The 17,028-nt window shown below is 36.0% G+C and overlaps 1 protein-coding gene across 5 annotated transcripts in view; it reads left to right on the top strand.

Moving 5' to 3' along the window:
- The first annotated feature begins 2,985 nt into the window (after window positions 1-2,985).
- Window positions 2,986-17,028, top strand: part of LOC138328140 (transcriptional regulator ATRX homolog) — a 36,250-nt gene continuing 22,207 nt past the window's right edge. For all 5 annotated transcript variants that reach the window (XR_011209171.1, XM_069274792.1, XM_069274790.1 and 2 more), the window contains exons 1-11: window positions 2,986-3,118; window positions 4,247-4,275; window positions 4,826-4,959; window positions 5,828-5,917; window positions 6,533-6,657; window positions 6,961-7,141; window positions 7,580-9,421; window positions 11,616-11,972; window positions 12,415-12,566; window positions 13,276-13,330; window positions 16,745-16,940. Coding sequence is in view for 4 of the 5 variants with exons in the window: in XM_069274792.1 (XP_069130893.1) it covers window positions 4,247-4,275; window positions 4,826-4,959; window positions 5,828-5,917; window positions 6,533-6,657; window positions 6,961-7,141; window positions 7,580-9,421; window positions 11,616-11,972; window positions 12,415-12,566; window positions 13,276-13,330; window positions 16,745-16,940 (3,161 nt within the window). In the remaining variant the exon portion in view is untranslated. The remainder of the gene's footprint in view (window positions 3,119-4,246; window positions 4,276-4,825; window positions 4,960-5,827; window positions 5,918-6,532; window positions 6,658-6,960; window positions 7,142-7,579; window positions 9,422-11,615; window positions 11,973-12,414; window positions 12,567-13,275; window positions 13,331-16,744; window positions 16,941-17,028) is intronic.

Below are 17,028 nucleotides of genomic sequence, written 5' to 3'. Positions count from 1 at the left end.
AGTGTGTAAGACACTTAGAAATATGGTAATATATCTGTGATGGACAGCACATGGAAATTTTAATACTTAGTAAACGTATATAATGATATACTAGAAATGATTGAAAATTAAGTCTAAGGTACAAGCAAAATGAAAATTAAAAAAGGAAAAGATGAAAGTGGGAATTCTGATTGGGAGGAAGGAGAGGAAATTAGGAAAGTATAGAGTTTTTTGTTAAAAATGACAGCCAGGTAAAGTTAAACAATGATTGAAAACCAATTGCTTTTGATAATAAAGTATTGGAGCGTTAGGAAGATGGCCATATATACGTGTTCAGATATCATTTAACATCATAGTAGGCCTACTATAGTGGAGAGTAGAAATAATTGTTTAGAATAGTTAAAGGACCACTACCTTTCCCAAACACAAATTTAAAGTTTCTGAGAAATAACAATAACAGAAGAAAATGTATATTAATAGCCTAAGATGGAGTTACAACACCAAATAAATGTAAGATTTACTCCATAACCTGCGTTAACGACGAAGATTCGTTTTGCTATTTTTCCGTCTAATCAACTATCTCGCGGTAATCACAACGACGGCGTGAAACAAAGATAACCCGCGTTATGAAGATTAACATATAATTTATTTTAATAAATCCTTTGTTTAAAAAGTGATTATGAGAGTAGTATTATTAACAACTTATGTGACTCTACAAAGTATCGCTCTCCTTTTTCATTTACATTTTAAATACCAAAAGCCGTTTGGGAAAGGTAGTGAGCCTTTTAAAGGAAGGACTTTGACGTGACCTTAATCATATGTCACATCATCATGTTTTAATAACCTCCGGGTATCTGTAAACAAAAAATAGTGCTTGTTGGTCATGGCCATCAGATGCCCCAAATTGACACTCCTCCTTTCAAGCTGCAACATGCATATTAATTTTTAAAATATGTTTGTATAACACATCTCGACTCTATCCTCCTATACAACTATATTTCCTGTCTAAACTATCTTCTCCACCTCTTCTAAATGTCATGTATGTCTGAACGAATATGGGTGTATGGAAACCTTTAAATGTATATAATAATTTAAAGATGCTCCATCGCTGACAGAGCATAAATGATATGAAATGATCATTTGAACAATAATCGGTGTTCAATCGTGTATATATATGTCTAATTAACACAAAAAATTACATAAAATAACTTATTTTGCCTTTGGTGCATGCGCATAGTGCCACGGAATTTTTTCGAGATGCAATTAATTATTTTTCATACTTTTAAAGATGCTCCACCGCCGACAGAGCATAAATAATATTCATCATTTGAACAATAATTAGTGTTTAATCGTGTATACATATGTCTAATTAACACAAAAAATTACATAAAATAACTTAGTTTGCCTTTGGTGCATGCGCAATCAGTACTTCATTCCATATAGGATATAGTGCCACGGAATTTTTTCGAGATGCAATTAATTATTTTTCATACTTTTAAATATGCTCCTCCGCCGACAGAGCATAAATAATATTCATCATTTGAACAATAATTAGTGTTTAATCGTGTATACGTAAGTCTAATTAACACAAAAAAAATAATATACATGTAAAATAATTTATTTTGCCTTTGGGTCATGCGCAATCAGTACTTCATTCCATATAGGAATTTTTTCGGGATGCAATTAATTGTTTTTTTTTAATATTTTTAACTTGAAGTAAAATTAGAAGCTCAAACTTTTCAACGACGGTAATGGTATAAAGTAAGTTACTTTTGTAACTGAAGAAAAATACCAAGTCGCCTGCTGCTATTTTTGATAGTGAAAATATACCATTTGTCAGCGTTAGAGCATCTTTAAGTAAACTCTTTGGTATATGTATGAGGGGGTGTTTGTGAGGGTGTGGTGTGTGTACATGAAGGTGTATAAAAGTATTAATGTGAATGTCGTGTAAAATTGATACAAATGAAATACTTAAATTATGATTTTGTATATATGATGTTTAACTGTCTTTGTCTGCATTGTCTGTAAAAATGAATATGATTTAAAAAAAAATAAAAAATGAGGTGATATTTTTATCTCTGTTTGTATGCATTTGAGTATCTGACGGTTGTTGGTTTGTTTTTCCGCGTTAGCGGGTCATGTATTGTAGTCTTTATATTCTTTAGATCTAGAGTAGCATGTAATAAGAGTTGTCTACCTTTACAACATGAGCTGTTGTCAATAAATATGTTATATACCGATTAAAAAATTACAACAAAATGCGTTCGAGAACAGGCTTGACGTATATATTATATATCTATTCCAGGCAACCAATCGTCGTACAATTCTGTAGGTTGTACAATGCATGTAAGCTTACATTGTATTATTTAATTAATAAATGTATGTAATGTATTGTACATGTACTATCCTATGATAAACAATGTTCTTTATTTCTATTCTTCATAATTGTTTTGTTTTTGCGCATATACATAATTCATTTGATCTCAGCCTTCTAGTCTGCTGAGTGCTCTGCGAAAGATTGCTATATTTAGAAACACTAGGAGTGATTGGCACACTTCACTGTGCGCTCATATTTTGTTCTCGATATAAATATCTAGCTGTAGCGAGTTGTTCTAAAAATAGGTTGGGGGAAAATCCTGGATATGCCGGGGTTTACGAAGAGCAAATCAACTCTCAGAAAAAAACTTTTAACTTGGATAAAGTCCTTCGATTGTGTCTTTGAATGAAACATGTTGCAGATCTAATAAATAACATGGCTTTTGTAAGGAATGCATTTGTTCAAAGGTTTCTTCAGTGTCTTTGATTCTAAAATGTCGTCTGCTAGCTGCAAAAGTTGACAGCTTGTCGGACCTCCAAAACAACGTTATCAACCGGGTATTGTTTATATTTTCTTGGTAATAAAGATTTCTCGATCAAGTAGCTGTGACCTATTTTTTATGCAAATTAAATGTTAATGACCTCTGACGTCATGAATAAATTATGCAAATTAGCTTATGATAATGAGATGATCACGTGACCAGACGTCATCGTTAGCATGCCGCCATTTGCAGAGAACAAGAGAGAGATGGCAAACTAACAAAAACTCGATATATCGATATATATATAACAAGACGTAAAGTCTTGATATATTGTTAAAACGGTAAGTTTATTTTTGTTTGTTTTGATTGAAACAGCATTCATATGATCTGTGTTGCGTTTGATATCGGCTTGATTCCGTGTGGTCAGTCATTCATGTTTAGCGCCATCTTCGTGCGAAAATAAATGTACCGATGCAAAATATGCACATCACGTAAGGATCGAAAACCTGAAGTCGGGACGTTAGTTCAGATTTATTAACTGATATTTTTGTATCGTTTAACTGGTATGTTCCATTTGCATTTCGATCGTCCTAGAAAAACATTTGCAAGTGTGTCTCGCACATGCACCAGTGTGAAATTAATCACCGAAGAGCCGGCAATATTTTGTTTGGATGAATGGACACGGAGACTGTCTAGGAAGCATTTCTGATGTTTGAGAGGCTGGTTTTTATACAATATATGCCCATTCACATTGTAAATTGGATATTGTTTTAGAGATACGGAGTACTCTTCACAAACGGTAAAACGAAATCCTGTATGGTTAGCTTGAAAAACCACTGTAACGTTCATTGGGGCTAGGGACGGAGCACGGTTTGCAGACAAAAGATTATTTTACATGCATTAAAATACACCCATTTGCAGATCTTGTAAATCGTGCAGCACATATATTGAGTGACGTGACTGATATGTACTCTCATATGTACACAATGTACAATAGTTTGTTGATATCAAATGTGTGTAGTGCATATCTAAATCAAAGAAATTTATTACCTAGAAAAATTCTTACAAACAGCCACAACGCTTTGAACACCACATGGGGTGGGGCGGGATGGGGTGTCCCCTAGTAATCGGAAATGGCTTTGTTTATATCGTAATATTGTGCCGAGGTGGCAGGAGATCAGACATTTTATCAGAAACTAGGTGGGTTTTTTTAATAAATATTGTAAAGTTTTCTCTATTTTAATTTTATCGATCGGTCCTATTTTGTATGTTAAATGCTATCACCATGTTGTATGTTAAATGCTAAACTAATAAAAACAAAAACAAAACAAAAAACTTTGACAAATTTTGATTTCTAGAAGTTATTTTTGTGAAAAAGGTTAGGTGCAATCTTTTTGACATTTATATAATCCGTGGTTTTCATTTGATGTAATAATTGATAAAATCATCAAATTTATTTTCCTTTTCAGATGTCTTCCAGAAGTGGATCTTCTAGAAGGTTTGTGTCACTTTGCTGTTTTTAAGAGTCAGTGTATCGATTTTTCCTGGGGCTATTATATTGCAATTGTTTGATGCCCCATCAACAGTCTTGGTAATTTAAATTAAGATGTTTATTTATTAAATAACAATTTACAATGCTTGTGTATCTGGAGAAATGCACCAATAAAAACAGACCTTCCATCAGTAATTTGATATAATGCCACAAGTTCATGGCATAACAATCTATTTACCAACCTCTATGTTACATAGCCATGTAAAGTTCTAGTAGATCTATTTGTCAAATAACTGGCTTGAAAGTGACATTGGTCTACCAAGACAGTCATACAATGTTGTTGTTTTTTTCTTCTTTTTTTGTCACAAATATATGTGACCTATCATGAGGATGTTATAATTGTATTTATTGAAAACAGTGATGGTATTTTTTTTATGTACAGTACAATGTACTTTTTGGTTACACTAGGTAAATGACTTCTTGAAATAATTCTTTTTAAAAAGAAAGAAAAAACAATTACAATTTTATTTGTTTTATTCTTATTATTTACCCGCAGAAAGCCACAGCTAGTCAGGCGTCAGTTAATGGACGATTCTTCAGATGAAGAGGAAGACAATGCTGGAAAACGTGGCAAAAAGATGAATGGCGATTCTCAGTCAGAAGACGAAATCATGGAAGAATTACCTGAAGGTAATCTATACTAACTATGAATAGATAATTGTTGTCATATTTGTTATTATCATATATCTTTTGAAAGTCTGAAAAGTATAATGTTGGAGTTATTTTCCATTTTATCCAATAAACATATCTGGTAATGTCTGACTTATGATTTATAAAAAGAACAGAGAAAAATTTGTTTTGATTTGTTTAGCGTACACAATCTACGCATACTATTCAGTCTTTGCACATAAATACATAAGAGTTATCTCCCTTGTGACATCATTATTTTGTAAACTTATCTCAGGTCATTTAAACTCATTTTCTCTGAAAAATATAATGTTATACTTACAATCACATGATGTCACAATTAATACCTTCCAACAAGGACAGACAGCTCTGTAATGTGTGAAAACAGTATTGAATTTATTAAAAAATTAGCAGATGAATATCCAGACTTGTTACAGTATAATGGGACCCATTCACGTACCACGTGATACCTGATAACGTTTGTGCGGGACTATTGTTTCTATTGGTAATGGAATGATGTCAAATGATGTTATCGCGGGATAACATCATTTCAGTGGGAAGATTACAAAGAGTTATGTTCCATCACCACTAGAGATACTAGTCCCGCACAAACGTTATCGGGTATCACGTGGTAAGTGAATTAGACCCATTACATATATATACAGTCATAAAAAAAGCCTAATGACAAACTTCTGTAAAATTTGAGCCAATGTACATTTAAGTTCAGATTTCCTATATGTTATGATCACTAATTGGCAGACTAAGGCCTGCACTAAAATGTTTATATGATATTTTAGTCAAGATTTCCTATATATAATAACTTATTATCTGTCCTATTGTCTGTACTGAAATGTTAGTATTTGGTTAATAGGAACAGTTGTTGTCAACCCAGAACCAGTAGAGGAGAAGAACCCAACATTCAAGGGGCCTGAATTTGTGTCTGGAAAGCGTAAGAGCACAGGTAACAAAAATTAATTTCCACAAAGTAAAAGTTCTAATTAATTTTCCAGGATTTATAGCATTTATGTAATTGAAGAAGAAGAAATAAACAAAGGAGGGGGGGGGGGAGAAAAAAACCCCAAATAAATCCACTTTGTTGTCTGTAATTAAAAAAATTAAAATTGGGCAATGGGTGATAGAAATGAAGCAGTATCAGATTTTCAGACTGACAGGAGTATGAAATTATCTGATTGTCTGATCAGCTTTTAAGCACATTATATTAGTCTGTCAATTATATGATCAACACTTCTCTACTCATGACATGTATTACAGTAAGTTGGTATGCTTATCCTTCTCCAAAATTTCCCCAGAAATCAATTTTTTTGACACTTGTTTTAGTTTATCTGGCCCAAAGGGCAAGACGAGCTTATGACATGGTGGGGTGTTGTCTTTCAAAATTATCTTAAATTCACTACTTGCCATAAAGTACTAGATTGTAGCTAGGTTAGAATCTTTAGAGAAAGGGAATAAGATTTTTGTATGATGGCTCACTCTGACATCTGGGGCCAGAGGGGTAGTGTCCAATGGAGTCTAAACAATTACCATATATTAATGTAAATTTTTCTCCCTACAATAGGCATTAGCATTGATGCCAGTGGTCTTATGGCACGAGTAACATGCACTGCCTGTCATAAACAAATCAATACCAACAAGAAAGGGTCCGCTCGACGTCACCCTCTTCTCAAGGTCCTCCTTTGTAAGGTAAGTTACCATCAACATCAACCAAAAATAGGATCTGACTGTAGAACTTTTATTGTGGCATTCTAGAGAGTAAGGATTAGGTTGTTTGTCAATAACATCTTTAATATTTATCTATTTTATTGTAAAAATTTAGGAAAACATCTGAAGTTGTGGGTTGGCAGTTGTTTTCATGCATAATGTTTTCTTGGAATATGATTAAAAATAAGCGTCATTTTAACTGAATAAATAATGTTTTAGTAATATCTTTTATAATATGTAACAACACTTTTGTGAGTACTGTATATCTACGACATTTTGTTTCAGCGCTGCCGTACCTACTACGATAGTGGTCCTATACAGAAGGACAAGGATGGTTTAGATGAGCAGTGTCGTTGGTGTGGGGAAGGTGGCCGTCTATTTGGATGTGACTTTTGTCACAATGCATTCTGCAGATCCTGCATCATTCACAACCTTGGTCGATCAGAACTGATGAGTGTACAGAATGGTAATCAATCAATTCGGTTTTAAGCTGGTTTTAAAGAAGTTGTATTCTTCTACAAATGTCATCTCATTTTGGCCCTAAGAGAATGTCTTCTTAAAACTTTGAATTTGAAATGACATCACATCAGATATGCTGTCTTTTGCCAATGAGATGGTCTGCTTTAAGTAAGAGTACCTACATTTTGACTCTAGTTGAGGAAGGCAAGGCTAATATTTTGTGGCTGGCTGAAGTCGATGATGATTGCAAATACATACAATCCTCTAGTTGTTGAGACAAATGACAATTTAAGTAACTTTAATTTTCTCGGAGTACACATTAAAACTTTATGTTGAAGTACAATACCAAATTAACAGTCGCAAGAGTTCACATTTAAATTTCATTTTGGAAGTACAATACCAAATTAACAGATGTTAAAGTTAATTCTGTCATTTCTTTTTTCAGATGACAAATGGAAATGTTATGTCTGTAATCCTAAAGCTCTTCGAACTCAACGGCACGAATGTGAGGCTGTTCTTGAGCAAATTAAAAAGGAGGAACAAAAGGCAAAAAATGCATTGGAAAGAGAAAAAGAAAGAGAAAAGAATAAAGAAAAGAAAGATACGCCTTCAAGTAAAAGTACTCCTTCAAGGTCTAGTGAAGGCCAAAGCTCTTCTTCTTCAAAACCAAATGACATTCTGAAGAAAACTCCTTCTTCATCAAAGCCTAGTGACATTAAACAGTCTGGTGTGAAATCCACACAGGGACTAGACCCAAATGTTCAGTTAGTAGTTGTGGGACCAAAGGCTCCTGTGGTACAACCGAAGGCTCCAAATCAGCCGCGACCAGTAGCAATGAAGATAGGACAACAACAACTAAAACCTGTACAGCAACAGCTCCAGAGTCTTCTCAGTAGTGGTACCAAACCAAATATCCTACAAAAACCACAAGTTAAAATGCATATTCCACCACAACCCATGTCAAATCCACTAGTGCCAGTAGGGTTTGTGTCTCACCTTGATCCAGCCTCAATTACACTTCCAAAGTTAATAGAGGAATTCAAGAAGAATGTGACGCCAGCTACAGTTCCACGAGTTCTCGGCAAGTTGATGAGTATCACTAATTCTCTAACTTTGTTGATGTCCTCAATTAAAATGAACATAATGGACACACAATATAACACACCCGGCTATGAGTCTTTAAACGCCATGACAATGCAGAGTCGAAAAACAGCGATTGACTGTTTGGTAGGTGGATTGGAACTTTTTCTTCAAGAACTTCAGATGACAACTGTTGGTGAATATGTGCCTCTGCCAACAAATTCTGGTGCTGGAAATAGTTCTGCTGCAAATGATGAATCTGTGCCTGACGTTGTTGAAGTTGACACTCCATCACCTAAAAAACCGTTGCGTATGACTATGGTTAATGATGAGATTATTGTAGAATCTGATTCTGAGGAAGAAACGCCAGTCTTAAATAGTACAGATATTAAAAAGGAAAAGGAAAAGAATGAGGAAAATGAAAAGAATGAGGAAAATGATGAGGAGAAAAATTCTGAGAAGACAAATGGAAATACAGATGATGAAATACCGGAAGACATAACAGATAAAATGGACGACGATGAAGTTAAAGAAAAACCAACAAAAACAAAGAAGCCCAACGAGGCACAAGATAAAATGGATGAAGATGAAGTTAAAGAAAAACTAACAAAAACTAAGAAGCCAGACGAGGCACAAGATGAAATGGATGAAGATGAGGTTAAAGAAAAATCAACCAAAGCAAAGGAGAAAAAGTCGAAAGATGCAGCTGAGAAAAAGGGAGACAAAACATCTACAGAGAAAAGTCCCAAAAAACAGGTGAAAGACAAGAATGAAAGCCCTAAAAAAGCAAAGAAATCAAGTAGTGAAAAAAATGAAAAGGAAAAGGTGGACTCTGAAAATACAGAGGCTCAGTTAGAACTTTTAAAAGAATTGGCAGATGAATTGATAAAGAATGGTAATAAGTCGGGGTCAGAATCTGATTCTGTAGAGGAAGACGATGATAGCAACAATCAAAACACAGAGGAGAACGATGATCAAGTAGAGGACACTGAGGATCAGTTAGAAGAGAAAAATAAGAAAAGAAAGAAAAAAGGAAAGGATAAAGATGAAAAAGGCAGTGACGATGAGTGTAATGAGGTAGATGAAAATGAGGACGATATACCTAAACCTGTGTCTAGTGAAAGTAATGACGGAAGTGATTCAGACAGCGAGGACAGTGATAATTCTGGTCCAAGACGGCGACTAAGGAAAAGGAAGGCCAAAAAAGGTATGTATACAGACCGACATAGTTATGCTCCCAACATGATTGGACGTATTGTTACCGTAGTCTGACCCATCCAGTCTGTGACGTTAACTTTTTTTACTGCTAGTCCTTGGGACTAGTAAACCCCAAAGTTTTACTAGTCAAGCTATTTAAACACTAGTCCAAAATCAATATACAGCCGCTTTGCATCACCACTTTTGTCATCATCAGTTTTATATGATTTTTGACCCAAAATACAGTCTGGATGTGTTCCTGAACTCAAATTCTAACTAAATGATAGGGCTGAAACGATTAGTAATTTTTGTATTCGATTATTCGGTCACATGTAATCGATTACTAATCGATTAATCGTTTGAATTGAAGGCAACTATATTGTTTCACTACTGACTACTGAAAACGTCCGACATGTTTTGATAATAACACCTACTGTACAATATGACAGAGGACATGCCTTATATAATATAAGCCTACCAACAAATAAGAATAGATTTATTGACAAAACAAACGTATTTTATCCCAAATAAGCTCTGAATTCCGTTCCTGTATCGTCTTCCGTAACATCGTTTAAATCAAGTCTGCTAACCTGCTGTTTTGACGTGACCTTCACACGTATGACTAATCAACCAAATCTGGATCGCCACGGAGCGACATGACCAATTTTTCGTCAATGAACTTTTTTATTTCCGTGATCAAAAAAATAAAACAAATCAACAACTCTTATCTTCAATTAAACTATGAACAAATACATTCTTTTTATATGATAAACACATGCAATAGTAAAAAGTTTAAATGTTCAAGATTACTGCTCCTTCCGCTCCCGAGCGCCCCGGCGGCGATTAGGCCTCCTTGACGTAACAACATGGAGTCGACCGCTAGTGAAAATTGGCGAACAGCGTGTTGCAAGCTTTCTCATGACATCCACTTTTTCATTGATTAATGACTTTAACTTCCACAGAGACGTAATTTAACAAGTATTTCTCACATCATATATGCTTTGTTGAGTTCAAAACATGTACTGTACAGTACATAAAGAGATGAAACTCCAGTCGGAATGGCTTACTCAGAAATCCATGATCTGTCAACGTGTTTAGTCAGCTTACAATGCACTTGCTATGCATGTTACGATTAACGATTAATAAAATATTTAATCGATTATCAGCGATTAGCTTCATTAATCTAATCGCCTCCGATTATTCGACTAATCGTTTCAGCCCTACTAAATGATGCATCCGGACTGAAATGATTCAGGGCTTTTTCTCACTGCTTTGGGAATGGGGCCTGTGGCTTTGATTTTGGGAAAATGTGCGACAAAACAAGGATTTGGGGAAAATGATGGAATATGAAATAAAACATAACCGATAAGATTTTTTATTTACGGTGTAGTTTATGTACTTTTCTGAAGCCAATTCATAAATATTTAAAGTCTTATCCAACTAAGTACATGCAATATTTTTGGATAGTTTTCAAGAAATTTTGATTTTGGGAAATTTAAGGCTTGAATTGGGAAAAATTTAGAGGTTTTGCCATGGGGAATAGGGCTGAGTTTCGGCCCCAAATCATGTTGAAAAAAAGCCCATTAATTCCATGCAGAATGCACTCAAAATGTGTTGGAAATGCAATTGACCACTGCAGATCAGATATAGTATTTTATAACGATTTTATTTTGGGGGGAAGCCACTAGTCCAATCGGACTAGTTCATTACAATTAACACTAGCACAGCCATAAAATTACTTGTTGTGGGCATCGGACAAGTGCTTAAAGTCGCAGACAGCCCATCCTAATTAATAGTATTCCATTTCGCTTGGATATATTATGGATTAGCAGGGGCATTTTTATTTTGTCTTGAAAATATTTCTAGCTATTATTAGTAAATAATTCAGAATTGCAGTAGTATTGCAATGGTATATTGCATTCTGAATTCTATAAAATTCCATTCAATAACATTTGGAGCTATCTAGTGCAGTTTTGGTTTAGAGTTACTTCCCTTTACCTGCTGATTAACAGATTTCACTTCTCTCTAATATTAAGAGTTATTACCATATCAGAACTCTGTAAGTACTTCCAAAGAAATTGAAATATCAAATATGATATTTGACATTTCCCAACACACTCTCATTCTCTCCATACATGCTTTCATAAGTTTCTATGAAGTTACATGAATATATTTCTTGTTCATTTAAATATTTCATTTCACAGAAGATGAAAAGCCTGAAAAGACAGGAAAGGGGAGTTTGAAAATCCGACTTAGTCTGAAAGGTAAATCACAAAGGAAGGAAGAGGAAGAGAAAGAGAAAGGTAAGCGAAGAAGTAGTCGACTTTCCAAGACGACAGATGAATCTCAAGATTCTGATGAAGAGGGCAAAAAAGGCAAAGGCAAGAAAAAGCGGGCAGAGTCTGATTCTGACAATTTTGACTCAGATTTAGAGGATGAAATTGACAAGTTAGCAAAAGATCCAAAAGTACAGAAAAAGAAGAAAAAATCTGAGGAAGAGGATGAAGTGAAACCAAAAGGGATAAAGAAAGATGTTAAAGAGGAAAAACAGAAGTCTAAAGGCAAGAAACCATGATTATTGATTATATTTAGTGATAGTGAATTTTATGCAGATATATTGAAATATTTTCATGATAGAACTCTAAATGTACATATTCTTAAATAGTTTGGGTTCAAAATCAGTGTAAGTAAATTGATATCATTTGCATTTTGCTCCTGGAAAAGCATTTACTAAAGTAAATATATTATGTCTATTGATTTTAGTAGAACTACAAAAATGAGTAGTAAAACAAAAACAAAAAAGTAAATGAAAACCTGAATTACTAGTGGTGATGCATTATTTATATCACACTTATAACGTAAAGGTTTTGAACTTTTGAAGCAGGAAAATAATTGTGGCTTCTTATTTTATTAGGACTTTATTTCATATTACTCAAAACCATTGTTTTGGTTAATTTGTTTTAAGAAAGAAAGACAATGATAATGATTGTTATGTTATTTCAGCCAAGAAAGAGAAGACAGAAAGTGATGGCAACAGCAGTGAAGGTACAGATGATTACGAACATGAGGAGGCTGCAGATGATGAGCAAGAGGACGAGGAAGAGGACAATGAGCCTATGGAGACTGTGGACCCTCCTGAGGACATGTCTGACAAAGTTTGTACATATTTATAATCTTTTAAGAACAATACAATTTTTTTTATGTATTTTCAGTATACTCCAACCAACAAAGTTAAGTTGGGTGTATACTGGAATAGGGTTGTCTGTCTGTCTGTCTGTAAACTAAACTTTGACCGGCGAAACCCTAAACTACTTGACATATTTTGATAAAATTTGGTACAAAGAACCCTGACATGAAGGGAATTTGAGTAATATATATAAGGTTCTGCAATATTAATTACCCCTATTAATGGAGTTGTTACGAAATTATTTGTGCTTTAGGGGTTATTAGTTGTCCACTCTGGCGACAGTTCTAGTTTGCTATTAAGTTATCAGATGGGCACAGAAAAACTTACTGAGGGCTGTTCCAGCAAAACGTATATGGCACCCAGGGAAGGCACTTTAAAAAAATAGTATGTGCTATGGTGGGATCAAAATAAAATCACTTCTGTGCCAGGATGGCATTTCAATAAAATCACTTCTGTTGGTGGGTCTATCTAAAGCATTTGTAACCCTCCCCCACCCCCACCATATATGTTTTGCTGGAACAGCCCTCCTGAAACAAAACATTCTGATATTACCATGAAAGCAAACAAACAAAAACTTGCATTAATAATGAATTTATAGTGTGTTTGTTATACAATGTTCAGAATGATTAGCTTGTCTCATTTTGTATATTAACGATTGAAGTTTTGTCTTATTTCAGAACTCTTCAGAGGAAGAAGATGAGAATGAAGATGATGAAGATAGTAGTGATTCTGGTGAGGCACTTTTATAACACATTGGTGAACAACTGAAGTTACAAAATTTGAAGCTAGAATTATCTTAATTGAATTTAACTAATATTGTGTTTTTAAATTTGCAACACATACCATATAACTGGTTATTTCATGGGTAAAATTTTCACAATTTGAATTAACATACGAAAATTTTACTTTCGTGGTTTTAGAAATTTTGTGATTTGGCGAAAAGGTTATCATTATATATAACAGGAAGCAAAGCTTGGCTATTGTCAAGGGCAGGCAACTCAACATGTTATTGAATCAATGGGGTTATCATACACACAAATACTGTAGATAGAGAATACATAAAAAGGTATTGATAACTTTGAATTTTCATGCATTTTTGAAGAAAATAAATATCGGTATAATAGCAATATTTAACAAATTTAAATTTTAAATCACATCAGATGAATCATGCAAACCACTACTTACTGCTAGTGTTATTTCGCCTATTTTTAGGTCATCTGACCCGAAGGGTCAGGATGACCTATAGTCGTCATGCTTCGTCCGTCGTCGTGCGCCGTGCGCCGTCCGTAAACTTTTCACATTTTGAACTTCTTCTCAAGTTCAACCGGTGCAATTTGGCTGAAACTTGCATGAAATGATCCTGACATGGTCCCGACAAAGTGTTGTTATTTTTCGGGTCGATCCGAAATCCAAGATGGCCGCCACAGCCGCCATCTTGAAAACACATTTTGAACTTCTTCTCAAGTTCTACCGGTGCGAATTGGCTGAAACTTGCATGAAATGATCCTGACATGGTCCCGACAAAGTGTTGTTATTTTTCGGGTCGATCCGAAATCCAAGATGGCCGCCACAGCCGCCATCTTGAAAACACATTTTGAACTTCTTCTCAAGTTCTACCAGTGCGATTTGGCTGAAACTTGCATGAAATGATCCTGACATGGTCCCGACAAAGTGTTCTCATTTTTCTGGTCGATCTGAAATCCAAGATGGCTGCCACAGCTGCCATCTTGATAACACATTTTGAACTTCTTCTCAAGTTCTACCGGTGCGATTTGGCTGAAACTTGCATGAAATGATCCTGACATGGTCCCGACAAAGTGTTGTTATTTTTCGGGTCGATCCGAAATCCAAGATGGCCGCCACAGCCGCCATTTGAAAACACATTTTGAACTTCTTCTCAAGTTTTACCGGTGCGATTTGGCTGAAACTTGCATGAAATGATCCTGACATGGTCCCGACAAAGTGTTGTTATTTTTCGGGTCGATCCGAAATCCAAGATGGCCGCCACAGCCACCATCTTGAAAACACATTTTGAACTTCTTCTCAAGTTCTACCTGTGCAATTTGGCTGAAACTTGCATGAAATGATCCTGACATGGTCCCGACAAAGTGTTGTTATTTTTCGGGTCGATCCAAAATCGAAGATGGCTGCCACAGCCGCCATCTTGAAAACACATTTTGAACTTCTTCTCAAGTTCTACCAGTGCGATTTGGCTGAAACTTGCATGAAATGATCCCGACATGGTCCCGACAAAGTGTTGTTATTTTTCGGGTCGATCAGAAATCCATGATGGCCGCCACAGCCGCCATCTTGAAAACACATTTTGAACTTCTTCTCAAGTTCTACCGGTGCGATTTGGCTGAAACTTGCATGAAATGATCCTGACATGGTCCCGACAAAGTGTTCTCATTTTTCGGGTCGATCTGAAATCCAAGATGGCTGCCACAGCCGCCATCTTGAAAACACATTTTTAACTTCTTCTCAAGTTTTACCGGTGCGATTTGGCTGAAACTTGCATGAAATGATCCTGACATGGTCCCGACAAAGTGTTGTTATTTTTCGGGTCGATCCGAAATCCAAGATGGCCGCCACAGCCACCATCTTGAAAACACATTTTGAACTTCTTCTCAAGTTCTACCAGTGCGATTTGGCTGAAACTTGCATGAAATGATCCTGACATGGTCCCGACAAAGTGTTGTTATTTTTCGGGTCGATCCGAAATCCAAGATGGCCGCCACAGCCACCATCTTGAAAACACATTTTGAACTTCTTCTCAAGTTCTACCAGTGCGATTTGGCTGAAACTTGCATGAAATGATCCTGACATGGTCCCGACAAAGTGTTCTCATTTTTCGGGTCGATCTGAAATCCAAGATGGCTGCCACAATCGCCATCTTGAAAACACATTTTGAACTTCTTCTCAAGTTCTACCGGTGCGATTTGGCTGAAACTTACATGAAATGATCCTGACATGGTCCCGACAAAGTGTTGTTATTTTTCGGGTCGATCCGAAATCCAAGATGGCCGCCACAGCCACCATCTTGAAAACACATTTTGAACTTCTTCTCAAGTTCTACCAGTGCGATTTGGCTGAAACTTGCATGAAATGATCCTGACATGGTCCCGACAAAGTGTTGTTATTTTTCGGGTCGATCCGAAATCCAAGATGGCCGCCACAGCCACCATCTTGAAAACACATTTTGAACTTCTTCTCAAGTTCTACCTGTGCGATTTGGCTGAAACTTGCATGAAATGATCCTGACATGGTCCCGACAAAGTGTTCTCATTTTTCGGGTCGATCTGAAATCCAAGATGGCTGCCACAGTCGCCATCTTGAAAACACATTTTGAACTTCTTCTCAAGTTCTACCGGTGCGATTTGGCTGAAACTTGCATGAAATGATCCTGACATGGTCCCGACAAAGTGTTGTTATTTTTCGGGTCGATCAGAAATCCAAGATGGCCGCCACAGCCGCCATCTTGAAAACACATTTTGAACTTCTTCTCAAGTTCTACCGGTGCGATTTGGCTGAAACTTGCATGAAATGATCCTGACATGGTCCCGACAAAGTGTTCTCATTTTTCGGGTCGATCTGAAATCCAAGATGGCTGCCACAGTCGCCATCTTGAAAACACATTTTGAACTTCTTCTCAAGTTCTACCGGTGCGATTTGGCTGAAACTTGCATGAAATGATCCTGACATGGTCCCGACAAAGTGTTGTTATTTTTCGGGTTGATCAGAAATCCAAGATGGCCGCCATCTTGAAAACACATTATGAATTTCTTCTCAAGTTCTACCGGTGCGATTTGGCTGAAACTTGCATGAAATGATCCTGACATGGTCCCGACAAAGTGTTCTTATTTTTCGGGTTGATCCGAAATCCAAGATGGCTGCCACAGCTGCCATCTTGATAACACATTTTGAACTTCTTCTCAAGTTCTACCTGTGCGATTTGGCTGAAACTTGCATGAAATGATCCTGACATGGTCCCGACAAAGTGTTGTTACATCTCTGGTTGATCCCCAATCGAAGATGGCAACCATGACACTATATCTAATTAATTTCCTATATGATTATTGCCAAGGTACTCAGATGACCGTTAAGGCCCATGGGCCTCTTGTTAATTAATGGTGGTTGATTTTGTAGAAATAGTCATTAATAGTCCAAAGAAGAAGCGCGGAAAAGCAGGATCAAAGAAGGAGAAAAAATCTGAATCATCTGCAACAGGAAGTGACTCGGATGCAGTTCCGAAAAAGAAGACACGGCTGCGTTCCAAACTTCTAGATGCCAAATTATCCGATTCTGATGATTCTGATTTCCAGGTTTCCAAAAAAGGAAAAGGGTAAGATTCCAATATTCTGCAGATGAGAACCAGTAAATTCAATATAATCCTCTTTTGTGTGTATTGGTCTTTTGTTTCTGCTGTGCAT

The sequence above is a fragment of the Argopecten irradians genome, chromosome 7, assembly GCF_041381155.1.
Source record: "Argopecten irradians isolate NY chromosome 7, Ai_NY, whole genome shotgun sequence".
In the NCBI taxonomy this organism is placed as follows: domain Eukaryota; kingdom Metazoa; phylum Mollusca; class Bivalvia; order Pectinida; family Pectinidae; genus Argopecten; species Argopecten irradians.
This window is presented reverse-complemented; position numbering and strand designations above follow the sequence as displayed.